A 27,947-nucleotide genomic window follows, 5' to 3' on the forward strand; every position below is an offset into this window, starting at 1 on the left:
ATGTTATATTTAGGGGCTACAGCTTTACTTTCTGCTGATGCCGACTGACAGGCAGCAACAGGCGCACTGCGTGGCCTACTAGCTGCTAGGTCCAAAGGCTGACAACAGTCAGCGCTATAAATAGCAGCCAGTCATTAAATTGTAGCGCAGCGACGAGATCAAGATAAGCCGCATAAGCGCCGAGACTATAGCGACACCAGATAGATAAACTATGCAAACAGCCGCCACACGTTGCAACCTTTCTTCTTTATTTCTTTTGGTTTTAAGTGACATTGCCTTTTACTGCGGTCGAGGCACTTGTCCAACCTGTTGACTTCATCCCGTGGCAGAGAGTGAGCGCCTGCCTGTCCACAACAGCAGTGCAATGTCTTGGCAGCTCAGGCTGCGATCGCTGCATTCAGCGAGGAGAGAGGGCTGTGCACTTCAAATCAACATCACGGTTGTTGTGTCAGACTGTTGCCTCGACTTCCATTAATGAATGGTTTATTTTAATACTGAAATTAGCTCACTTAGCTCACTCGCTTGTAGAGCGGCAGTTTTCGCTATTGTTATACAACTAAGTGTAATACAGGGTAAAGTGCATTGAGTTGATTATGAAAAAAATAGATAATAATAAAATAATAATATTTCATAAAATATATTAACACATACAAAAAACTGCTTCTCAATTTGTTCAACATATCAATTTCAATATACTTTATTATTTTTGGTGAATCGCCCAGGCTTAGTATAGCACACTCACTAATAGCTGCAGTTGGTGCAGTTCACAGTGCGATCACGATCACGGCATTCAGAGGGAAACTAAACAAAACATAAGTCATTCCTCTCTCTCTCTCTCTCTCTCTCTCTCTCTCTCTCTCTCTCTCTCTTGCTCTAACTCTGCCCCCCCGCCCCGCGCCCCTTCCTCATCTGACACAGTTATGTAATATGACTGCTGTGGTGACCCCTCCCCCATACAGTCTTTTCAGCCAATGGAGTGAGGGTGCGGACGGGGAGTATGGAAGGGGTCAGCGGAGTCATGGGATTATTATCCACCTTCAGATTGAGCGTGCGCTGCGTACCATACCAAAGTGGGGTCTGGGGACCCCCAGGGGTCCTTGAGGGAGTTCCAGGGGGTCCCCAGCTAAATGATAGTTTGGAACCAAATGGACCCTTATGGGTCTGTAACTCAGAGAGTGTACAAATGGAACGGTTGGTTCCATTTGTACACTCTCAGAGTTAAATTAATTAATTTTACTTTGATTTTACAATATAAATTGAGGGTCCCAGAGATAGAAATGCCATTAAATGGGGGTCCGTAGACTAGTAATGCATGTCAAACTGGGGGTCCTTGAAATTAAACGGGTTGAGAATCTCTGATAGAGCCGTAAAACTCTTCTCTTATGGGGGTCCTTCGCATACCTTTTCATTTGGGGGGTCCGCAGGCTAATGAGTGTCAATTTGGGGGTCCTTGACGCGTTTTTTTCTGGATGCTCCCCAAGTGTGTTTCCGCGTATGGCCTCACTGTGCACGCACAGGCAGGCACATGGACCGTATGTGAGCGCTTTATGCTTTTGTGCATGCTCTCCTCTCCGCCTGTGAATGCCTGTTACGTCGTGGGTTTGTGTGTGTGTGTGCATGTGCGCGTGTGCATGTGTGCGTGCGTGCGCTCATGTGTGCGTGTGTTGCTATGAACCGTATGAGCGGAGCCCGTCATTAGAAAGCTAGCCTTGTTCCAGCCATCATCATGTGATTGCACGATGGCTCTCGCTTTCCCTAACCGCCCCACCCCGCCTGTCTCTCACTCCTTCCCAACTCTATTTACATGAAGCTCTTCCAAACACACGTGTTGTTTGCATTAACTGCGAGTCTTTCACTGCATGTATATGGGCAATGAAATGATATTTCAATTTTGTCTTGCATTGAAAATTAATGGACGCCCGTGGCTTTGTATCTGCCAGTGTCAAACGCAGCATCACAGTACATAGTGATTTAAACATCATTGCTTTTGAGAGCGACAACTCGTGGTCAATTTTGATGAATAGAATAGGTGTCATTTAGGGACACTGCGTGATGTGGTAAACAAGACAGGATTCGAAGAACGGCAGAAGTGAGACCTAGAATGAGTGAAATACACTCTCTCACACACTTCCTTCCTTTATTGGTTCTCTTTCTTTCACAACACACACACCACGCACGCACACACACACACCACGCACGCGCACACACAGTCGCACACACACCACGCACGTGCACACAGTCGCGCGCACACACACACACACACACACACACACACACACACACACACACACACACACACACACACACACACACACACACACACACACACACACACACACCACAGTGGATCTAACATCTTCAGAGGCCCCTCACGCCTCAGACACCCCCTGTGCACCCTCCCATCAGGCAGGAGGAGGACCGTGCCAGGCAGAAAGACTGCTTCTTAACAAGAGCTGTGAAATAAAACACACACACACACACACACACACACACACACACACACACACACACACACACACCGCTCGCCATGGGCAAGTATGATATATTTACTGTATATCTAGCATTGTTGTTGTTATTGTCTCCACCAGGCCGAAGGCATGGGGAGAGAGTATGTTTTGCACTCCGTCCGTGTGTGTGTGTGTGTGTGTGTCCGTCCGTCCTTCCGTCCGTCTGTGTACAGCTAATCTCCGGCACCGTTAACCCGGTCGATGCCAAACTTTGCACACACACTCCCTGGATGCCAACGATGAACCTCTGCCCCGCATTTTCCAGAACGGCCTGTTATAGCGCCACCATGAGGCAGCTTTTCACATTTTTTACCTGAAACTGCACCGATCTGCGTGAAACGTTGCATGTACACTCCCTAGAGGCCAAGGACAAACCTTTGACCTGCATTTTCCGCATCTGCCTTTTATAGCGCCACCAGGAGGCCGACTTTTGTCAAACACATTGTTTTATATTACTCCTCCAGATTCTGTCCAAAAATCTCACAAATCGTTACACAGTATCTCTATGGTCATGTGCTCAAGTCGGATCCGTCCGATATTTCATATTCCATCCTAATTGGCTATAATTGGCTTTCACAGTTTGCAAGATTGCCCCGTTTTGAACAAAAGCCTCAAATCATGAACGCAGCATGCAATTTACGTGAAATCTTTCACACATTTTCTTACTAGGCTGAGGAATATATCCCACCCTTTTCACATTGGCCTGTTATAGCGCCACCAACAGGTTGATTTTTGCAAAACATATTTTTGGAACAAAATGCCTCAAGTCATCCAATTGCCATCAAAGGCAAACATGTTTATATTACTCCTAAACATTTTGCCAAACATCTCACACAGTCCTATCCTCCTGGTGGAGACCTGTGCCCAGAAGGGCACTTTTTCTAGTTTTTAATGTATCTGTATGGATGATCTTTTAATAACAGACCTTCATGACCTTAATGAATTGTATTGCTGCTATATGGAATGGGTTGCTATTAAACCAAACATAGTTGTCTCCACCAGGCCGAAGGCATGGGGAGAGAGTATGTTTTGCACTCCGTCCGTGTGTCCGTCCGTCCGTCCTTCCTTCCGTCCGTCTGTGTACAGCTAATCTCCGGCACCGTTAACCCGGTCGATGCCAAACTTTGCACACACACTCCCTGGATGCCAACGATGAACCTCTGCCCCACATTTTCCAGAACGGCCTGTTATAGCGCCACCATGAGGCAGCTTTTCACATTTTTTACCTAAAACTGCACAGATCTGCGTGAAACGTTGCATGCACACTCCCTAGAGGCCAAGGACAAACCTTTGACCTGCATTTTCCGCATCTGCCTTTTATAGCGCCACCAGGAGGCCGACTTTTGTAAAACACATTTTTTGATATTACTCCTCCAGATTCTGTCCAAAAATCTCACAAATCGTTACACAGTATCTCTATGGTCATGTGCTCAAGTCGGATCTGTCTGATATTTCATATTCCATCCTAATTGGCTATAATTGGCTTTCACAGTTTGCAAGATTGCCCCGTTTTGAACAATAGCCTCAAATCATGAACGCAGCATGCAATTTACGTGAAATCTTTCACACATTTTCTTACTAGGCTGAGGAATATATCCCACCCTTTTCACATTGGCCTGTTATAGCGCCACCAACAGGTTGATTTTTGCAAAACACATTTTTGGACACAATGCCTCAAATCATCCAATTGCCATCAAAGGCGTATGAAGAAATGGCAATCGGTACACATGATCTCTGTAGTCATGTGATCAAGACGAGTCTGTTGGATTTCTCAGATTGTACACTGATTGGCTAAGATTGCCTTCCAAAGTTTTCAGGAGTGGCCCGTTTTGTACAAAATGCTGCACATGTCTTGCTCATCCAGAATTCTATCCTCAGAGATGCTATGAGTGATCTGGCTCTGCATTTCCTCAACAAAATGAAGCAAATTGTTGCAAAAACAAATACAAAAAAACATCCTCCTAAACATTTTGCCAAACATCACACACACTCCTATCCTCCTGGTGGAGACCTGTGCCCGGAAGGGCACTTTTTCTAGTTTTTATTGTATTTTGAATGCATTCACAAACATTTATCTACTGTACACACACGTATACATCAATGAATTGATTAAGCAAGTCAGTGTTCAACTCAGATAGAGGGAGAGCAGGGAGGGAAAACAAATCTAACATTAAATAAGCATGTCAAAGAGAACATAAAAAGATCAAGATATCTACTGTACATACTGTATAATATGCATAGCATAAGACCGGCAGCACATATACAGTATGTACACCAGGTTAAGCATTAAGTGGTGCAGCAGCAGGTGTATGCATGATTACACATGAGTTTCAAAAAAATAACCACATAGTCATAGAGCATTAACTAAAATGGGGCGGCTGTGGCTCAGGAGGTAGAGCAGGTCGTCCAATGAGCCGTGGGTTGGCGGTTCGAATCCTGAATCCTCCTGTCCACATGTCGAAGTGTCCTTGGGCAAGACACTGAACCCTACATTGCCTCCAATGAGTCGGTCAGTGTGAGCTTGCTACCAGGACGTTGACCGTTTGCCGCTTCACCTCCCGATGTATGAATGAATGGGCAATTGTAAAGCGCTTTGAGCACTTGGAAAAGTGCTATAAAAATGCAATCCATTATTATTAAAAAATATTGATTATAGATTTTTTTTAATTAGAATCAATTAAATTGATTATAGAATTCAATGTGCTTTACACAGAACATCAAGCTAATTAAACACAATTACAAAATGACATTAACAAAAGAAATAAAAGTAATTACAGTACAGAAGAGAAATAAAATAAATAACTAAATTAAAGGCAACAGCAAACGAAAAGGTCTTCAGTTATGTTCTAAAAGTAATAAGAGTGGCAGCATGGCCTGCAGCTGTCTGGAAATTTGTTCCAGATATGTGTTGCATAAAAAAAACGAAATGCTGCTTCCCCACGTTTATTTATGGTTTTAGGGACAGAAAGCAGATGGCCTGAGAGGTCATAGTAGTATGTTAGCCATGCAAAGCTAGCCGCTGAACGGATGAAATGTCCATCTATCTCATTAGCATTCATTAGTATGGTGCCACCCTGGGGACATTGATACACTGACACCATAGCGCACCACTGAGACACCTCTCCATCCACACTGCAGGGGCTGGAAATAGATTGTCATATTCTGGACATCTGTAGCCTGTTCACACATCAACGCGTGTCTGCGTGTGTGCGTGCATGTGTGCGTGCGTGTGTGCGCGCGTTACTATGTTTTTGACGACCAAATGTCCTCGCCACAAGTAGGCCTATATAGTATGAGAAATAGACATTGTGAGGACCAGTTTTCTGGTCCTCACAAGAAAAGTAGTTGTTTTATGGTTATGGTATGCGCCCATACCTTAGGTGGGATTGGGGCAAAGGACCTTATGTGTTTGCATGTTCTCCTTGTGTCCCCTAGGACAGGGGTTCCCAAACTTTTTTGGCCCAGGTACCCCTTGGGGGGAAGATTCATCCTCGCAACACCGATAAGCATATTTGCAACTTAGATGCCATTGGAACTATTCGTCCTATTTGTAACTATATGTATTTGTACTAGTTGTAACTTTTCAAAGTCACAACACATTTTCACAACATGTATTTAAGATGCTATCTTAGAATAGATGTAGACCTATTTGACAGTGCAGAAACATAATTGCCTTCCTTGATGCATCAATTAAGCGTCAACGACCATCAGTCACAGACACTCAGCCTCTGCAGCACTCTAACTGAAAGTGACTGCATTGAGTCTGTTTCATTTCTATCCAGAAACCCTTGAATGCTGGAATATGATAAGGATTACTGTAAATGGGTTAAATGCCTGTCCGTCCGGGGAGCTGGGTGGGGTGGGGCGGGGCGGTGGTCTTGGGTGTTGGGGGTCGGTGGTGGTGGTGGTGGTGGTGGTGGTGGTGGTGGTGGTGGGCGCAGCACCTCCACCTCGCTTTGCACCCGGCAGATTGAATTATCCCCGGACATGTTGTGTGTCTTAAAGCAGATAGACGCCCTGGCCCCTGGGGGGGGGGGGAGTCCGGGCAGGGTGACAACACATGTCTCCCTGCTTGTGTTCCACTAAAGCTATCATTTAGCACCTTAAGGCCGGGTTGCAACTATCCGTTATTTTCTTACCTTTATTCTATCGAAGACATGTTTTTTTTATATGCTGTCTCGTTGCTGTCGGGCAGAAACCTCTTATCCTATCTTGGTTATGATTTTTGCATATACTGTAGCCTGTCCAAAACAGGGTTAGATTATTGTGCAAAATGATCGATTATTGTTTATTTTTGATAAAATATTAAATTGACGATTGTTGCACCACTACTCTCTCTCACACCAAACCACTTGATGAATTGAGTTGCATAGGATATAATAGGACCACAATGAAAACACACACACACACACACACACACACACACACACACACACACACACACACACACACACACACAGACACACACAGACACACACACACACACACACACGCAATTAGACTGAGTTAGTGTGGGCGGAGAAAGAGCATTGAACTGTAGCATGTATGGGGAGCTCTTTTCATGCTGTTTATTCATGTGTGTTCATGCAAGTGCGTTTTCTCACAACGTCTCCATGCGAGCACATCCCATCGCTGTCGGGCGGAAAGCTCATATCTCCATTAGTTCAACTGTTTTCTTTTTTTATATATATATATAAATGGATGCCCAATTGCTGGTCATAAGGTGTCACACTAAAGCAGTGAAAATAGCCGATCTACAAGCGTACAGTGCATCACATCACAGTGCACTGTGAGTTTGTAGATCACCTATTTATTATTATTTTTAAGGGAAAGTGAAACTCGTTAAGCATGTCTATGGGTTTCATGAATATTAAACAAATGAAAAGTGCACCATTTGAACACAGATCATTTTTTCCATTTCCTGAAAAAAAAGTAATTAATTTGACTGAGTGACGGCGCGGATCGTTGCCATTGACAGCAGTGATCTGTGCCGTAACACAATAAATTAATTGTGTTTTGCAGCTTAATTTTGGTTGTTTACGTGTGTTTTTATTCGCGCGCTAATGAGTTCTTCTCACGTCTATCATTAACCCTCGACAGTGTTTGTTTACGCGTGTTTGTTTTCATCAGCACGTACAATCCCTTCCATGCATGTGTGCACACGTACTGTGTGTGTGTGTGTGTGGGCGCTTTTCTACTAATCACAGCACACACCACACTCCATGGTTGAGAGACACACTGCTTTGCTAAGAGAGAGAGAGAGAGAGAGAGAGAGAGAGATCATGTGCAATCCAAACACCTTTGGGCGATTTGCAATGTCAGGTTTTGCATCTTGTAAGTCTCTTATTATACGTATGAAAATCCAGCTGTAGAGAAACTACTACACGTTACTGCACACAGTGATGCAGGTTGACTCACCATGGTCACCATTGTGTGTGTGCGTGCGTGCGTGCGTGCGTGCGTGCGCGCATGCGTGCGTCAGTGTGTCAGGCTCAGGCTCATTTTTTGGGGGTATTATTCTGTAAACCTGTCGTGTCCACACCTCCCATGCTGGGAGTCTATAGATGTGTCTATAGATGTGCACGAGTTGTTCTTTGGTTGATGTGTAACTGTATCTCTGTCGTCTCTTTTTAAGATACAAATTCAGAAATGGCAAAGGTAGCAGCAGATCGACATGCTCAAAATGTGTCGATTTGTGATGAATCGATTAACCATTTACTACAAGCCCTGTCTTTAGTTGCACAATGGTGGTGTGCGCAAATAGCCGACTGACATTTTTATAATTGTTCATTAATCGTAAACGGGTGATATTGATTTGAGGTCATATCGCCCGGCCCTACTGCATGTGAGAGAGCCTATATTGCATACAAAAGTAGCAGATGTTCAATGCTCAAAATGCGTCAATCTGCTGTTCTTGAATTTGAGTGCTGAGTAACAGTAACAGTTTTGGACGTAAAATAAATAATTACGTAAGGGTCTGTCCTAATTTAAACGTGGGTGTTCATGTACAACTATAGTTCTCCATTGCACAGTCAAATCTCCTCTCCTCTCCTCTGCTCTGCTCTGCTCTCCCTCCTTTCCTCCTCTCCTCTCGTCCATCTGACCATCCATAAACAAGGGGTCATGTTTCCCGTGACCACGCGGGACACTGGGCCTCTGGATTTAGGTCATAGCTGCTTGTTCAGGGGGCCCTCGGGGACCACGTGACTCACGCTAAGGCCGGGGCTTCATGTAAATTCCTTTCTATAGCATTCAGGACAGCTGGGCCATTACGGCTCAAGATTGTTTTCATGTACTACTGTATTGTTGCCAGAAACCTCTTATCTCCATATTTTAACGTTTTGTGTTTTTCTGTAAATTAACACTATACTTGATCATACTACTATACAGCGTCACACAAAAGCATCACACGTAACAGATCGACAAGCTCAAAGCCATGTCACTTTTAATATTTTAGAATTTGAATCCTGAAAAGTGTTAGTTTTGGACTTGAGAGGTTTCCACCTGACAGACACGATATAATACAGCGTCAAGGACCACTTCACCCATTTCCAACCACTATCTTCATATAATAGGTCCTCCTCACTAATGCTCCACTAATAGGTCCTCACAAAGGCACCATTTTTGTTTACTCACTCTCAGCGGTGCCGTCAGGACTAGGGATGTTAATACTGTATAGGTAATCGTTAATCGATTAATTGTAAGGACATTAATCAATTAAATTAACAGTTAATAATTCATCGAATTAATCAAAGTGTCTCTGCTTTTGCATGTGATGTAACAGACAAGACAGTGCACTTTTCATTTAATTGTATTCCTCATACAAAGATGCCATTGCCTGGCCTTGTATCGCAAATGGTCAAATAAATATTTCATTAAGGAATATAATATGCCTTTTGTATTGTTTCTGTATATCAGCAAAGTGTAGATTTTTATGTTAGACATTGAGGGAAATTAAGATTCTCAGACTTTTTCTAACACGCTGCTTATCAACTAACTGGTTAATCGATCAATAAGCTTATCAAAACTTATCAACTATCAATTAATGCATTGATCGATAATTCCCGTCCCTAGCCATGACGACGTCATGGCTCACATTGTTGTGTATTAGGCCGTATTAGCTGAGACTATAAGAGCAACTGCAGTTACTGCACGTATGCAGCCAATACACAACGAGTCAACCACTATTGTGCAGCAATATGGAAACGCTATAGACCATGGCATGCACCAGCGCCGGTCAAAAAAAAAAGGTAGATAGATAGAAAGATAGATAGATAGACCAGGCATCCCCCAATAGTGCGGGGGCATTCAGACCCAAATGACCCCTCCATGATCCCCCACCCCCCCCCCCCCCCCCCCTCCATCCCTCCGGCGCCAATGCTCACTGTGTCGCAAAGGAGTGCTGTGGACAGTGTAGAAACCCGCCTACCATGTGACATCATTGATGGGCTGTGGACAGTGTAGAAACCTGCCTACCATGTGACATCATTGATGGGCTGTGGACAGTGTAGAAACCCGCCTACCATGTGACATCATTGATGGGCTGTGGACAGTGTAGAAACCCGCCTACCATGTGACATCATTGATGGGCTGTGGACAGTGTAGAAACCCGCCTACCATGTGACATCATTGATGGGCTGTGGACAGTGTAGAAACCCGCCTACCATGTGACATCATTGATGGGGAATCCAAGCTAGTGGAAACTGCAGGCTTTCTATTCCTGGGAAAGATGCATGCTATAATGAAAGCCATTGTGGTTACGGTTACTTGCATCAAGGCAATGATGTTGTGTTTCTGCATCAAATAGAACTACTACACCTAATCTTAGATACACCATCAAAGCCAAGAAGTTTTACACCACAACCCTCTCGGGTATTATATCATTTTGAGCTGTTGGAAATAACTAGGCTACACTTGGTTGTTATAAAGTCCAGATGAAAACTACAACATGACTGAAATACCACAATATCCTGAGGTGGTGCTGATATGCAGATTGTTTAATATTTGAGTCATTATAATACTGATGCTAGATAAAAACCAGACTTGTTTCCATTCCATGCCAGCTTGGAAAATCAACAATGTACATTGTAAACAAAGTGGAAATGTAAATTTTGAACTGAAGACTGAAGAAGAGGAGGAATTATACAAAGTAGGGTGACATTGATGACATCACGATGAGGACCAAATCAGTTGAGCTGTTCCTGGGAGCAATTCCCATTAAAGCACCCATATGAAAGCCTGATTGTTCAAAATTGCTTATTTGTGGGGATAGAAAACACATATGGGAGCCCCAAAAACACAAAAGAAATTGAAAAAGTTGAATTTTATGTTATAGGTCCTTTAATATGATTTTCCATTATGTGGCTTTTAATTACAGACCTTTTCGTGTTATTTTGCTTGGTACCCCCAATGTAGTCATTATGCCAATGACTTCCTCCCACACACATTGCTGTGTGTTGTCACTGCTGTGTGTAACCCATACTGGCTCGCCTACTAGTGAGTGAGTATGAGGAGCCCCCACTGGGAGGAGGACATACTCCTTCCCGACAAACACTCCCTGCTGACGGGTGCCGCGCCAGACCGTATGTTCAGGATGTACTGTCGTATGTACAGTAACAATTATCACCCTGCCCACCCGGCTTCCCTCCAACACGGGCCAATTGTCTCTAGGTCGCCCTCAGACGAGCCCTCCATCGTTGCTTCCAGTCATCCCGTTTCTCCATACATCTGGCCAGCTCATTGGGGCTTTGCGCTCCTGCATCGTTCTTGAGTAATGTGGGACGTCCTTGTGGCCGGCTGCCAGCTCTTGGTGTCTTTGGCAGTGTCCTGCTAGTCTCATTCTCCTGGCTGCAATTTTCTGGCTCATCCTTGGCATTCCATCATACAGATTTGTGTTGGTAACATGTGTACTCTTACTGATGTTGAGTGCTGCACGCAGCATTCTGGTGTAGCACCCATCTAGAGCCCTCTTGTGTTTGTATATAAATTGCCCTTTTCGTTTATTTTCCCATGCATTGTTGAAAGACATTATTGGCATGTTTTCAAGAATTGTCAGCAAAAAATATGCCCGTTCGTGAGAAACAGGTTTTTCTTTTTAAACCGTAAAGGTGTCTATGTGTGTTACTTATAACATACAATAACAAAAGGCTCCCATACGCCTGGAGGTGTGTCAATCATTGTTATTATGAGTATCAGCAGCAGATGTTTCAGTGGTTGGGTGATGTGTGGAAGGTGTTGTATAATGCTAAACATGAACTATATAGTACAGGATACCCCCCTTAGGGCCCATGGGTCGCTAGGACATGAACTGCTTGAACCCTAGCATAGAGCCTGCAACAGTAGCCTTTAAATGGTAAATGGTGCATTTATATAGCGCTTTTATCCAAAGTGCTTTGCATAGATTGTGCATTGCATTCCCATTCACCCATTCACACATTCACCCATTCACCCATTCACACACACATTCATACTGTACACTGATGGCGGAAGAAACCATGCAAGGCACCAACCTGCTCATCGGGGGCAATGAGGGGTTCAGAGTCTTGCTCAAGGACACTTCATTCGACACTAAAGGTCCTTTCAGACGGGCATCGATTAACGCAGACGTTGTCACCTGGATCAGCGACAGGTCTGCTCATGAGGGTCTGGATCAGCGACAGGTCTGCTCATGAGGGTCTGGATCAGCGACAGGTCTGCTCATGAGGGTCTGGATCAGCTCCAGGTCTGCTCCAGGTCTGCTCATGAGGGTCTGGATCAGCTCCAGGTCTGCTCATGAGGGTCTGGATCAGCGACAGGTCTGCTCATGAGGGTCTGGATCAGCTCCAGGTCTGCTCATGAGGGTCTGGATCAGCGACAGGTCTGCTCATGAGGGTCTGGATCAGCGACAGGTCTGCTCATGAGGGTCTGGATCAGCTCCAGGTCTGCTCCAGGTCTGCTCATGAGGGTCTGGATCAGCTCCAGGTCTGCTCATGAGGGTCTGGATCAGCGACAGGTCTGCTCATGAGGGTCTGGATCAGCTCCAGGTCTGCTCATGAGGGTCTGGATCAGCTCCAGGTCTGCTCCAGGTCTGCTCATGAGGGTCTGGATCAGCTCCAGGTCTGCTCCAGGTCTGCTCATGAGGGTCTGGATCAGCTCCAGGTCTGCTCATGAGGGTCTGGATCAGCGACAGGTCTGCTCATGAGGGTCTGGATCAGCTCCAGGTCTGCTCATGAGGGTCTGGATCAGCTCCAGGTCTGCTCATGAGGGTCTGGATCAGCTCCAGGTCTGCTCATGAGGGTCTGGATCAGCTCCAGGTCTGCTCCAGGTCTGCTCATGAGGGTCTGGATCAGCTCCAGGTCTGCTCCAGGTCTGCTCATGAGGGTCTGGATCAGCTCCAGGTCTGCTCATGAGGGTCTGGATCAGCGACAGGTCTGCTCATGAGGGTCTGGATCAGCTCCAGGTCTGCTCCAGGTCTGCTCATGAGGGTCTGGATCAGCGACAGGTCTGCTCCAGGTCTGCTCATGAGGGTCTGGATCAGCGACAGGTCTGCTCCAGGTCTGCTCATGAGGGTCTGGATCAGCTCCAGGTCTGCTCCAGGTCTGCTCATGAGGGTCTGGATCAGCGACAGGTCTGCTCCAGGTCTGCTCATGAGGGTCTGGATCAGCGACAGGTCTGCTCGAGGTCTGCTCATGAGGGGCGCGGCAACGCAAGCGTACCAAAAAAGAAGCTAAACAGAATCCAGGTCTGGTCAGCCGCGGGCGTGTGCACTAAACAAGCACGCGTGCGACAATTTCACCGCTCCGCGCCCACGTAAATACGCTTGTGTTGTCACCCCTCGACTTCTCCGAGTGTACAGAAGAAATCCCGCAGTTCTCATTGAAAATGAATTACTAGACGCGTTAATGGCTGCCCGTTTGAGAGGACCTTAACTCTGGGGGAGCCCAGGATGGAACTGGTAACCTCCTGGTTCCCATATGACTGCTCTACATGGCCCCTGAGCCACTTGTGGACTGTTTATTTCAGTGAAGAGGTTTGGTGTACAGGGGAGAAAAAAAAGAGAATCCAAGTACAGAGCCAACTTGACAGAGTCAAGTATTAGGGGTTTAAGTGGTTAAATGTCTGACAATTGATATTAACATGAATGAATCCAGCATATTATTAATAGAAAATAATAGAAAAAAAACATTAAGTTGCACAACATTGATGATAGTGCTGTCAAACAAGTCTATGGAGCTAACTATAAAATCTATGAAAAGGTTTTAATCTACAACATACTTGTATTACACAATGTGGTCCCTGCTTCATCTCTATAAGGGGTCCCAATTGGGCTGAGTAACATTGAAGACCCCTGCACTAAACTAAACTACAGTACAGTTCAGATGGCAACTTTCTGTATAAAACTGGGAACATTTCAGGAAGTTTTTGCATTTTTTTGGGGCCTTATATAATGACAGGCCTCAAAATAGGGACACCGTGGTTAAAGTAGGGTTAAATGCCCCTGGGAAAATGACCAGGTGCTCCCAGTTGCAACACAACACATGCACGCACACGCACACTGTCTCACACACACACACACACACACACACACACACACACACACACACACACACACACACACACACACACACACACACACACACACACACACACACACACACACACTACACACACACACACACACTACATACACACACACTCACTCACTCAATACCTCGCACGGTAAAGCTTAGCCTGCAAAGTGTTTTAGCCAAACAAACTTTGCACTCCTGTGGGGTCAACAGAAAGCTCAGCGGCCATTAGTGGTGTGATGCCATCTGCTAACGGCCCCAGAATGAATGCAAATAATAGCCCCATGATATAGGCCTTCACTTTAAAGACATGGGATAGTAGGTCAACTCTGCCTTACATAATGCCCACATAAGCCCAGGCGCATTGTGTTGCCAAAGCAAACTAGGGTGGAAAGATTTAAGCCTTGCTAATGCTGTGAAATACTCCTTATGGATTATGCAAGCAACACACACACACACACACACACACACACACACACACACACACACACACACACACACACACACACACACACACACACACACACACACACACACACACACACACACACACACACACACACACACACACACAGCCATGCCTGTCTGTTTGGCAGATGAGTGTGAATGCCGCTCTGGTCTCCATAGGGCAGGCTCTTGAAAACGACATAACCTTCATGGTGCGTGCGTGCGTGCGTGCGTGCGTGCGTGCGTGCGCGCGCGCGCGTGTGTGTGTGTGTGTGTGTGTGTGCGTGCGTGCGCACGTTTGTGTGTGTGTATGTGTGCGCACGTTTGTGTGTGTGTGTGTGTGTGTGTGTGTGTGTGTGTGTGTCGGGTCAAGTACCCCAAAACTGACGTAATGTTTATTTGGCCGCAGACCCCCATTTGAAAGGAATTTGTGCCAGAGATGGGCATAAGAGAGAAGGTTTTGTGTGTTCAAATATTCAAAATTGTTAAAAAAAATTAACAATTTTTGTTTTCAAGATTAAATAAATGGTAATCTACTATAGCTCTTGTGAGTTTGTAGGTCACCTATTTTCGAATAGCTCAAGTATAATACAACGTTAAAGTATTTTTTATGCTATATACACCTCCCCTCAAGGTTCTGAGCTCAACATTTTCATCTTTTCATCTCTATCCGAGTGAATCGGATTTAAATTTTGCTAGTTCAAAACCACACAAATAGCATTGGAAATCACGTTGATGTCCTATCTTTGATCACAGAAATACCTCAGCAAACATTGTGTCTTTGATTAATCAAATCCAAATCTGATCCACGCTTTGAACTCTCGGCGGGCCCCATGTGGTGACATTCTCGGCAGGCCCCATGTGGTGACATTGCAGTATGTCCCAGAGTTAAGCCCTCCATGTATACCATGGTCAAGGCACCTTGGACACGCCTAATTATAGTCTGCAAACGCAGCAATGTCAGCTGAGGATAAGCGGGTGGCCACCGATAACCTTTTCAGATCATTGTGGTCTTTTATTTTTGAATCGCGGCTCAATTATGAGATTTTGGAGCCGAGCTATTGCATACAATATGGTTTTCATAATTCAGTGTTTTAGCCAAAGCGATGCAGGCCTAATTATTATATTATGTTCATTCCATACCAAAACTGTGTCGCATGCGCGCGAGTGTGTGATTCTGATCTGTCATTTATGTGTGTGTTGACACTACACACACGCAGAAGAACTGGGGCTTATAGCAGTGTGGTAACCAGGTCTTCGCCTACAGTATAGGCAGTGGTGGAAAGTAACTAAGTACATTTACTTCAGTACTGTACTTAACCCATTTTGACCTGATTCTAAAAATGATTCTAAAAATGTCTTCTACATCCTGACAGTTTTCTGAAAAAGCTATGTTTCTATGTCAGTCGTTCTTCGATTTTTCAAAAATAGCAGACCTACAAGCTCGTAGCGCGCCACTCGGTGGCGCGCTATGAGCTTGTAGATCTGCTATTTTTCAATAGCTAAAGCATAACATAATGCTAACACCAAAAGGGGTTCCCGCCCAAAATGGGTTAAGTACAATTTTGAGGTATTTGTACTTTACTTGAGTATTTCCAATTTCCAATACTCTTACTTCTACTCCACTACATCGCGGTTCCAAATATCGTACTTTTATTCCACTACAATTATTTGAGAACTTTAGTTACTTTTAGATTTTACAAAACATACATTAAAGGTATATTCAGTGATTTCACTTCATTCAAATATCACTTATTTTTTCTTTTTTTTTTTGGATAATCCTCCCTACTATAGAGTGTGCTGACCATATAAGGAGTTCCTCCCTGTCCCCAGTGAGCCCCTGGGGTCAAAAAACCCTAGTTTCAGTTTTGGTGGCGGGTGGCAAAGCCTTCATCCAATCAGGATGAGAGGGACTTTTCTCCAATCATGATCGAGTGGGGGCACATGCTGTTGGCCTGTTGCACTTCCCCCCACTGTAGAGCGTGCATGTGCACATTTTGTTACCGGGGCGGACTGTGTGGTTTTCCAAATCACCCAAATCACTGAATGCTCCTTTAAGCACTTCAGCACTATACGTATATATATTTTGGCCATTTGAAAATAGCCGATCTACAGGCTCACAATGCGTTGCATTGCGACGTATTGAAAACTTGAAATGGGACATTTGAAAACATTCTGCATAGTGAGTAGAGTACTTTTTACTTTTGGTACTTGAAGTACATTTTGATGCCTATACTTTTGTACGCCTACTTGTTCTTCTACTTGTAACGGAGTACATCTACATTGCAGTATTGATACTTTTACTTAAGTAAAACAATTGAGTACTTTTTCCACCACTGAGGACGCTGCAGAAGCGATGGAATGTGAGTCTAATGGTACAGGGAGAGAACAAAAGGCCTTGTTGATGAATGCGCCTGTGTTGTTGTTACAGTAAGAAGCTGAATGTATGTGATGTCTGTATGTCTGCCAGGGTGCTTACGTAACTAAACATGACCCACAAAGACAAGTGCTTCTCAGAGCCCTTCTCTTCCCCTCCCAGTTTGTCTTGCATGTTTGAGGGACGCTAGCCCTTCCTATGCCCCATGAAGCTTTCCGGGTTTGTGTGAACACAAACATTGGCTTGTGATTGGCTGATCATCACCCCATAATTAGCGATGATTTGATTGGCTGAGCAAAGTGCATATTGAAGATACAAAAATGAGGGCAGAAAAGTGAAGATGCCAAGAGTGATTGGCCGGAATGACATTTGTGCATGATTTGATTGGCTGAGCACGGGATATGATGTATGATGATAAGAGCGCCCCTCACTTCACACGGGTGTGATTTATATGCTGTTGGATTTTCTTTTATCTTTTATGCATATTCACTTCTACAATTTTGGGGGTGGTTGTATTTGGTCTCCCTGCTCTTCTGTCGGGACATTTAGATCCTGTGGTCCGACTAGTTGACAAGTGGCATCGTCTTTAGGTCAACATTCTATTTATCCTCCAGCCAGACTATATCACTGTAGATATTATCCTCCAGTCAGACTATATTACTGACTGAATATTATCCTCCAGCCAGACTATATCACTGTGTAGATATTATCCTCCAGCCAGACTATATCACTGACTGGATATTATCCTCCAGCCAGACTATATCACTGTGTAGATATTATCCTCCAGCCAGACTATATCACTGACTGGATATTATCCTCCAGCCAGACTATATCACTGTGTAGATATTATCCTCCAGCCAGACTATATCACTGACTGGATATTATCCTCCAGTCAGACTATATCACTGTGTAGATATTATCCTCCAGCCAGACTATATCACTGACTGGATATTATCCTCCAGTCAGACTATATCACTGTGTAGATATTATCCTCCAGTCAGACTATATCACTGTGTAGATATTATCCTCCAGCCAGACTATATCACTGCGACTGGATATTATCCTCCAGCCAGACTATATCACTGTGTAGATATTATCCTCCAGCCAGACTATATCACTGTGTAGATATTATCCTCCAGCCAGACTATATCACTGCGACTGGATATTATCCTCCAGCCAGACTATATCACTGCGACTGGATATTATCCTCCAGCCATACTATATCACTGCATGGATATTATCCTCCAGCCATACTATATCACTGTGTGGATATTATCCTCCAGCCAGACTATATCACTGCGACTGGATATTATCCTCCAGCCAGACTATATCACTGTGTAGATATTATCCTCCAGCCAGACTATATCACTGACTGGATATTATCCTCCAGCCAGACTATATCACTGTGTAGATATTATCCTCCAGCCAGACTATATCACTGTGTAGATATTATCCTCCAGCCAGACTATGTCACTGTGTAGATATTATCCTCCAGCCAGACTATATCACTGTGTAGATATTATCCTCCAGCCAGACTATATCACTGTGTAGATATTATCCTCCAGCCAGACTATATCACTGTGTAGATATTATCCTCCAGCCAGACTATATCACTGTGTAGATATTATCCTCCAGCCAGACTATATCACTGTGTAGATATTATCCTCCAGCCAGACTATATCACTGTGTAGATATTATCCTCCAGCCAGACTATATCACTGTGTAGATATTATCCTCCAGCCAGACTATATCACTGTGTAGATATTATCCTCCAGCCAGACTATATCACTGTGTAGATATTATCCTCCAGCCAGACTATATCACTGTGTAGATATTATCCTCCAGCCAGACTATATCACTGTGTAGATATTATCCTCCAGCCAGACTATATCACTGTGTAGATATTATCCTCCAGCCAGACTATATCACTGTGTAGACATTATCCTCCAGCCAGACTATATCACTGCGACTGGATATTAGGGCAATTTATTATTATAATTTGTTTGCACAGGCAGATTCTGTCTGGCCACGCAGGCTAAAAAAGTCACACCTGTGTGAAGTGAACGGTGGAACTATACTGTAATTGTTATACTGTACTGAACTCCTGTACAGACACTCGTGCTGAAAAAGACTGGTGTTACACTAAAAACTCAGCTTCCCATCATGCACCTGTGCACAGTGTGAAGCTCAACAGCGCCACTTTCTCACTTGTTGGTACCCTAAACAGACAGACAGACAGACAGACAGACAGACATAGGGACACAAAGCTACATGATGGAGACGTTTTGCCCACCGCTCACAAATGTCAGCACTTGCGCAGGTTCGAATCCAGGGTAGAACGTGAAAGTTACAGAGTGCATCTTTCTATATAGCCTACTTATGCTCAAAATGTGCACAGTTTGACACTTTGCCACCCATGCATGGAAAAGTGAATGGCCTATTTTTGCCACCACAAATACCCTACTTTTGAACACCTACTGTATGACATGCTGAAAACAGGGACACCAGGGTGAAAGTCGTTAACAACCGCTTTCTCTCTCTCTCCCTCTCTCTCCCTCTCTCTCTCCGCAGTTCGTCGGGCAGAGCGGGTGAAGCGGTGGCTCCAGGCCAGACCAATAAGCCCGGCGGGACGACCCACAAGATCTGCCTGGTGTGTTCTGACGAGGCGTCGGGGTGCCACTACGGCGTGGTGACCTGTGGCAGCTGCAAGGTGTTCTTCAAGAGGGCCGTGGAAGGTTGGTCTACACACCAGAGGCCACTATATTTCCACACTCACTCCAGAGGGCCACTATAGTTCCACACTCACTCCAGAGGGCCACTATAGTTCCACACTGCACTCCAGAGGGCCAGTATAGTTCCACACTCACTCCAGAGGGCCACTATAGTTCCACACTCACTCCAGAGGGCCAGTATAGTTCCACACTCACTCCAGAGGGCCACTATAGTTCCACACTCACTCCAGAGGGCCAGTATAGTTCCACACTGCACTCCAGAGGGCCAGTATAGTTCCACACTCACTCCAGAAGGCCAGTATAGTTCCACACTCACTCCAGAGGGCCACTATAGTTCCACACTCACTCCATTGGGCCACTATAGTTCCACACTCACTCCAGAGGGCCACTATAGTTCCACACTCACTCCAGAGGGCCACTATAGTTCCACACTGCACTCCAGAGGGCCACATATGGAAATTATTGTTGTAGCAAAAATAGCCGATCTACAAGCTCAAAACGCGTCGCAGTGTGCGACACGTTTTCTGCTTGTAGATCTGATATTTTTGCTATATTTTAATTGATATCCGGATTTTTATTTCCTATTTTTGAATTGGAATCCTGAAATGTAACCTTTTTATTTAATTTCAAATGCATTTAGTTACAGAAATGTTAACTTTATGAACTAAATACAATTATTGGACATAAAAAAAGACAATTACATTTGAATACTAGTCATTAAGCTACATGTATAGAAACACGTAATTAAAGTGGGTCATGTTTGCATGTTTGGAATTGTAACAGCTGAAATCAATAATATATTAGTATTCCGATATTAACCTGTATTATGTGAAGGTGGAGGCCACCAGTTGCCCATGTATGGTCTACATACCACTGACCCTCAACCTCTTGGTTGTTTGTTTTGTTTCATTTCAAGGACCCCCACCCCACCCCCTAGTTTGATAAACATTAGGCCACCACTGATGCTCGGGGGAAGCAGCAAAATGTTAAATAAATAGCAGAAAATAGCCAATCTACAACCTCACAACATGATGATGTCTAGTATGTTCATCATTTCCATTACTTTCTTTTTTTAAATGAAATGGTTTACATTATACAATGCATTTCCATGCACTTACTTGGGCATCATCGGATTCATAGATGTTCATTCAAGTGTTGCCAGGAGCTGTCCCGCCCTGATTTACTGCTACTATACCGTAATAACGTGTGTCAGGTGTCGGGTTCATTCACAATGTGTTCACACTCTACACAGCCAGGCAGCATCTGAACCCAAACACACGTATATCACTGGGTGTGAGCCAGACAGGGTGACATTGGATCTTGTGTCAGACCAGTCAGACAGGAGGGTGAATGCAACCAAATGTCAGCTACAACTGATTTCATTGCGCTAGTATCCAATGGAAGATTTGTATTACTGTTGCTGTTGGCTGTTGTCATCAACAGACAACTGCCTGACACCAGGGTTGATTTAGACTAGTTTTCGTTGACTAAATATCATACGATTTTAGCCGACTAAGGGACCAGTTAGGAAAAGGGGGGCCTGGAGGAAAATAGGGGGAGGGGGATCCAATTTTGATAATACAATATCAAGTAGAACTTTGGTCAACGATACATTTCAATGCAATTCAAAGGGCTTTATTGGCATGAGAAAACATAGGTTTACATTGCCAATTCATTGCCAAACCTCTGTTGCTTTCACTTGGTACTTCTCCACATCCTCGCTGTTGGTCAGTTTCTCATTGTTCCCCCTATGTGTCAATCATTGTGCTTGGCCTATCCAGACAGTATGCGTAAACATAACACTTCACACCTACTAAAATTAAGCTTTACAAAGCTGCCGAGTGTCAATAGCATCACTTGATGATTGGATAATCACAAATTCATGCACATCACCAGATACACCCTCCGAGCATTGATGGAAATACTCCAAAAGTATCTCAAGAGCTTTCATACTCCCCCACCTCCACATGTTATCAAATCTCCCCATGTTTTAAACAGATACGGGGCAAAGTGTATCTTCTGGAAATTACATGACGTTCCTTCATTTCTAGAGTTATGTTACATCATTACACAATCCATACATAAAAATGCCGCCCTTTTGCGATGGATTGCGGCCAAGTGTTTACCCAAGGTGCTAATCGAATGCACATATTCATGTGCATGCGTTGTATATTAGCGGCGTTACGCACCACGCTTCCTAGTAACAATGGTTAGCATGAGATTAGCTCGGGACGTTTTGTCCCGATGATGATCCATATAATCATTTGAATTGCATGAGATTAGCTGTTGCACAACTGTGAAAATAACTTTATTTCATCTGCCTATACTTAGAATGTCAAATGAAAGCGGTGGCGCCAAGGGTGTTAAGAGCTACATCATCATCCATTATTATCCTCTAGCTTCCTTGCCTCATAACAGGAAGGGCCATTCATTTGTACACTCTGAGTTAGCGTTTATATTAACAGTAGGACTATTAATTTATTTAACATTAAAGTATTTATTCACTTCGATTAGTGGTTAGAGCTATGCCTTTCATGCGAAAGGATGTGGGTTCGAACCCTGCCTGGGGTCGACGTCAGCAAGGGCATGCGGTCGCAATGGGTTCCTATAACGCCAAATCAAATGGGTTCAGATCTGAGCCAAGTCTCCTGAGGCCAATTAAACAATAATGATGTACCCGAGAAGTTGTAGACTCCCAAGTTCCAGAATAGGCTATGGGATGAAGCCAGTTACATTATTATTTATAATAGCATATCTACAAGATATAAAAAAACAAAACAAGTGTGCACCCTTGCTCGCGATAATGACAGAAAAGCATGGAGCAGAGCGGTGACTGTTCTGTGCGTTCTTTATCGACTGCTATTGCTACTAAGAAAAGATGTGTTATGGACTGACTTTCAAGTAGAGTAACTACAAAATAAAATATCGTTTGAGGAGGCTAATCATATGTGTTTTATTTTGATATCCCAGTGCCAGCCCCAAGAAGTTAGCCCAGCTACTTGTTGCTGTGTTGTTAACTTGTCACGTGGCGGTGTCGTGCACCGAAAATAAAAGTCCAGAATGAAAACCTATGACTATGCATACTTACCTCATAAACGCTGGATTATTTATACAATTCATAGACCGGAGGATCACAGGTAGGCTAGTAATAGCCTACTTTATTGGCATCATGTAACGTTGGTACTGTTATGTTACTTTGCTTCTTGGGGGTCCATATTTAATATTCTGACATGGGGTTCGGCGGTCCTCGCCATGAAAAAGTTTGAGAACCACCGAGATAGAAACATAGGTTTTTCAGAAAGACATTTTTTTTAATGGGCCTAAGGTCTTAATGGGTTAAGGTAGCCAAATGCCAAACGCGCATGCATGGATTAACGAGATTTCCTCTGTCCCTGCCGCTGCTGTCGCAAAGAAATTGCTTTCTCAGGGTTGGACGACATTGGGTCTCTCTGCTCTAGGCTACATGTAAAGTGTCTTGAGACAACGTGTTGTGATTTGATACTTTAATAAAAACTCTAATTGAATTAGCTGGTATCCGGCCAAACCACAGCCAATGGGACGGACTTGGCAGATCAATCAGCATTAAAGGGACACTTCACCCCTTTTGCAACCAGATCTTATTTGAATGATGTTTGAGAGACATTTGGGAGATATTTTAGTATTTCAAAGTGTCCATGATGTCATGGACACTGGGCTCACTTAATTCCTGGACTACATTGTCTCAATAAGACAGCCCTCCCCCTATCCACTAATAATCAATTCATAATCTATCCCTATTTTAATTTTTTCATAGTTGATAACTAGAGTGGTGCCCGTTGGGCACTGGCCTACTTGGAACGATGCAAGTTGGAAATGAATGCCCCACCCAGTTATTATGTCTGTGTCCCTTTTATGCCCATATAAGTTATATGTCAGGCATGCCCAAATATGGAGTATATACAGATGTCAGAACATCATTGTGATGTCAGAACAGGCCAGCTCCATATATGGAGATGTCCAGAGACTGGGCAGTGGCCCTGTCCAGAGCCCGGGAGGAGGCTTTTGTGTTGGTTCTGGACAACCGACGATCCGACGGACTTGACACCGGGCACTGCACTCCCTGTGGTGGTGTGGAACGCGTGTGTCACATTTGAAGTCAGTGGGGCAAACGGTTCTCGAGTTATGTGGATTCCAGACACACACGTACACGTACGTACAAACATACACACAGAGACGTGGTGTATTGATATTAGGATTTAACTGTTGTACCCCTGCGATACATGCACATGCACTGTATGTGCGCTGGATATGTGTATAATGGGCGTGCCGTGTATTCTTACGTGTGCGTATGTATATACATCCTAAACCTCATCTCCTGTTGCCCTACTGCAGTCACCTTATCGTGGCAGCGGGTGACACAGAAAGGCCATGAAAAGAAAGCTAAAACCCAGTGACTGTATAATCGACCCAGCCTTAGAATGTCACAATCACGTTCCCCTTGGGGAATAAGCCGCAGCCATGTTTGTAGCTGATAAAGGTATTGTTAATGTGTCAGTGGTAAGGCGACCTTTGTGCCGTTTGGTGTTTCATCTTACATTTAATGTCATGAGAAAGCTGGGGGAAAATAATAATAAGGTCAACCCCCGAGACCCGCCGGGGCTGGGAGAGTACTGTAAAAGTTATCAATACTACAATGTTACAAGTAAAAGTCCGGAATGACTCGAGTAAAAGTAGAAAAGTTATTGGTATTGGTATCAAGATGTACTAAAGTATCTAAAAGTAAAACTACTCATTGTGCTGAATGTCCAGTTTCACAAGGTATCCTACAGAATGTCTAAATTGTATAAAACATATTTTTGAAAATAGCAGATCTACAAGCTCACAACCGAGATGTTTTCATGTATGTTTCGTAATAATAATCCAAATCTACAGAGTAACCAGTAACTATTACAGTAAATACTTTTGATTTGAGCAGTGTCCGTGATGTCACGAACACTGGGCTCACTTCCTTCCTGGACTACATGTTGTCTCAGTAATACAGCAAAAATATCTAAAAGCACATATTACACACATAAAGACCCCAAGTGTTCTAAATCTTCTAAACATCATTAACATATATATTTTTTGCAAAAAGCGTGAAGTGTCCCTTTAAGTGCAGTAGGTATAAATGTACACCACTGGCGAGGGACCGCGTAATAAACTAGAGGGGCATTATGGGAATGTGTTTGACAAACAGAGCATGGTGAAACTTTAATTCAGTGGTTTTCAACCAGTGGTCCATGAGGGGGTTCCAGGTGGTCCCCAGCTAAATGATGGAGAGCTGGTAACCAAATGGACCATTATACAGTAGATCTTTAACACTTGAGAGCGTGAAATGAAATCAAATGGACCCGTACGGGTCCATTCTTATCCAACGACAAGAACATATTCAACGTTCTGGGTCTGAGAGACTAAATCTCATCAAATAATGGTCCGTGGCTCTAATGCCGAATAAATAATGGGCCTTGATTTTTAAAAAAGGGTTGAAAACCCCTGATCTAGAAAGTCATGATGCTGTGAATGAGCCGCGTTGACATGCGACAGCGGGGTGCGTCAAAGAATCTTTCAGGCTCAGAGTTTTATTCTCTGAGGCCGCCCTCCTGCCGCGCAGTTCTTCTGTCGCTTTCTCTCTCTCTCTTTTTCTCTGCTCTTAAGTCAGTGGTTCTCAAAGTGACCCTCGGGGGTTCCAAATGGACCCTTACAGCTCAGCACGGGTCCATTTGGTTTGTATACGCTCTCTCAGAGTTATGGGGGAGAACCACTGCCCTACGTCTCTGTTCTGTGTCTGGACTTCCCATCTGTATTTCTCTCTCTCTCTCTCTGGTCTCCAGGATGTAGTATAGATCTGAGACATTCCATTGCAGGATCGCAGAAGCATAACGTCCCTGTCGGGCAGAGAAAACCTCGTATCTCCATATTTCATGGGGATTCCCCCATTTTTAAATGAACGCCCTACTTCATCACACAAGGGTGTAGCACGAAAGTAGTGAAAATATCAGACCTTGTAAATTTTCACTATTTTAAATCATTTAATTTAAATAATATCTTTGGGCGGTGTCCGCGTGACAGCGACGATAAGCATCTTGCAGGTATGGTTAGGCCTCTGATAGTCAGTGGTGGAAGTGTACTCAAGTGCTGTACTTAAAGGGACACTTGACCCTTTTTGCCAAAATATGTTAAATATGTTAATAACGTTTAGGAGATTTAGAACACTTTCCTGGGGGTCTTAATGTATGTGTGTAATATGTGGTTTTAGATATTTTTTGATTTTAGCAGTGTCCATGATGTCATGGACACTGGGCTCACTCATGTTGTCCCAGTAAGACAGCCCTCCCCCTATCCACAAGGAGGAGCAGTGCATCTAGTTGCTTTGTAGATTTTGATTATTATTACAAAACATATATATTACCCACTTCAGCCCTATATTTCGGCCATTTGAAAGTTGCCGATCTACAAGCTCACAATGCGTAGCAAGGCATTTGAAAACTTGAAATGGGACATTCTGCATAGTGAGTACTTTCGACTTTTGAATTATTTTACTTGTAATGAGGTATAGTTCTACATGGCAGTATTGCATTATTGTGAAAAATGCAAGTACTTTTTCCACCCCCGCTGATAGTGACAGGCCCCCTCCCTGAGCCACAGTGCTCAGCACCAGATTTACACGCTTTAGTGACGTCGTGCGGCGGCTTTTCCTGGAGCCGCACCCCGACGACACATTTCTAGAGCCCACGCGAAAACCACGTACTATACACCACTGGTTCCCAAGCACTGGGTCTGGACCCATTTGCGGATCGCGGACACATTGTTATGGGTCCCCTTAGATTCTGTTTCGTAAATTTGGTTTATTATTTTCAAACATAGGCCTATTAAAAAAAAAAAACATTCCCAAAAAAGCTAAACTTTTCATGAATTAATCCAAAAAAATCAGTGATTTCTTTTAGTAACTTCATGAAGAAATTAAAGAAAAATCTAAGAAATTCAATAATTAGAAGAATTGGACTCCTCATGCATAGAATGAAGCATGAGGTCAGTCCGCTGCCCCCCCCAGGTTGGGAGAGGAAGTGTAGCGCCCAGGATTACATTAGATAATTGACACTGGGTGAAAAAATGGGTTGCAAAATCGTGGGATAAAAATTAAGAAAAAAAAAAAGGTTTTAGCCTCCAGCAAGAAACCCTAAATACAAAGGGAAGACATCATTGCGCATACTGTAACAACCACACCAAGGGGTCTAATGAAGTAGTCATCTCATGAACACATGATAAACTGGGGGAAAAATACAAAAATCATGGTACTCCATCTTTAAAAAAGATTGATGCATGAGTAATACATGAATACGTAGTGCATTTGTAGAATCAATTGAAAAATAAGTTGACAGGGAATATGCACTGTAGTTGACATTGTCTCTAAAAAAGCCTGTCTACAGTGACGTAGTGATGGTTTCATTTCCGCAGCCTGCAGATCAAACTGCAGAGAATTTAAATGTCATGTTCATTTTGGCGAGGTTGCAAGTTAGTTAGCTAACCATAGCCATAATTATGGTTGTTGTTTATGTTTAGTAAAGCAGTGGTTCTCAAAGTGTGGTCCAGGAACCACCAGATATCCTTGGGGGGTTTCCAGGGGGGTCCTCAGCTAAATGTATTACCATGGCTATTTCAAAAATAGCTTTAATATATCATATTTAAATGTAAATGTGCTGCGCGGCAAGCTTGTACATCTGCTATTTCTGAACATGTTTGTTTTAAACTTTGTGAAAGTGTTATGTAGTGTTCTCATAACAGCATAGATTACATGGGCTCTCATTGAGGAGCATAATTATGACAACGTGGGTTGAAGTGGGTTTAATGTTTCTATTCAGGGTTGCTGTAGTAGAGCTAGCCTGAAAGTAGCTGAGCTTTTCATGGACTATGATGAGGGACGGATTCATGCATGTCAAAGGAAACAGACACAGTCTCCCTACTGGTTCACCAACCTATGTGCCCGCCTCCCCTCCCCCCTTCCCACTCATGAGTCTCCTACTCCTAATGGTGCATTTATGGTATATGGTGCATTTGTACAATCACTTTACAATGGTTGTGCATTGCATTCATACTCCCAATGTATGAATGAATGGACCATTGTGAAGCGTTTTGAGTAAGCACATGCATAGAAAAGCGCTATAAAAAAGCAATCCATTCCATTTGCATTCATACACACAGTCATACGTGTCCACCAATGCTGAAGGCAAGGCATTAACCTGTTCATCGGTAGCAATTTGGGGTTCAGCGTCTTACTCAAGGACACTTTGACACCAACTGTGGGGGAACCTGGGGTCTGCCT

General features: G+C 43.9%; 1 protein-coding gene across 1 annotated transcript in view; it reads left to right on the top strand.

The window, feature by feature from the left end:
• LOC306928503 (glucocorticoid receptor-like) overlaps positions 1–27,947 on the top strand; it is a 99,412-nt gene that overhangs the window by 40,068 nt on the left and 31,397 nt on the right. The window contains exon 2 of the mRNA XM_079508674.1: positions 19,449–19,612. Within this exon, the coding sequence (XP_079364800.1) occupies positions 19,449–19,612 (164 nt within the window). The remainder of the gene's footprint in view (positions 1–19,448; positions 19,613–27,947) is intronic.

Source organism: Electrona antarctica (genome assembly GCF_951216825.1).
Source record: "Electrona antarctica genome assembly, chromosome: 8".
Classification (NCBI taxonomy): Eukaryota; Metazoa; Chordata; class Actinopteri; order Myctophiformes; family Myctophidae; genus Electrona; species Electrona antarctica.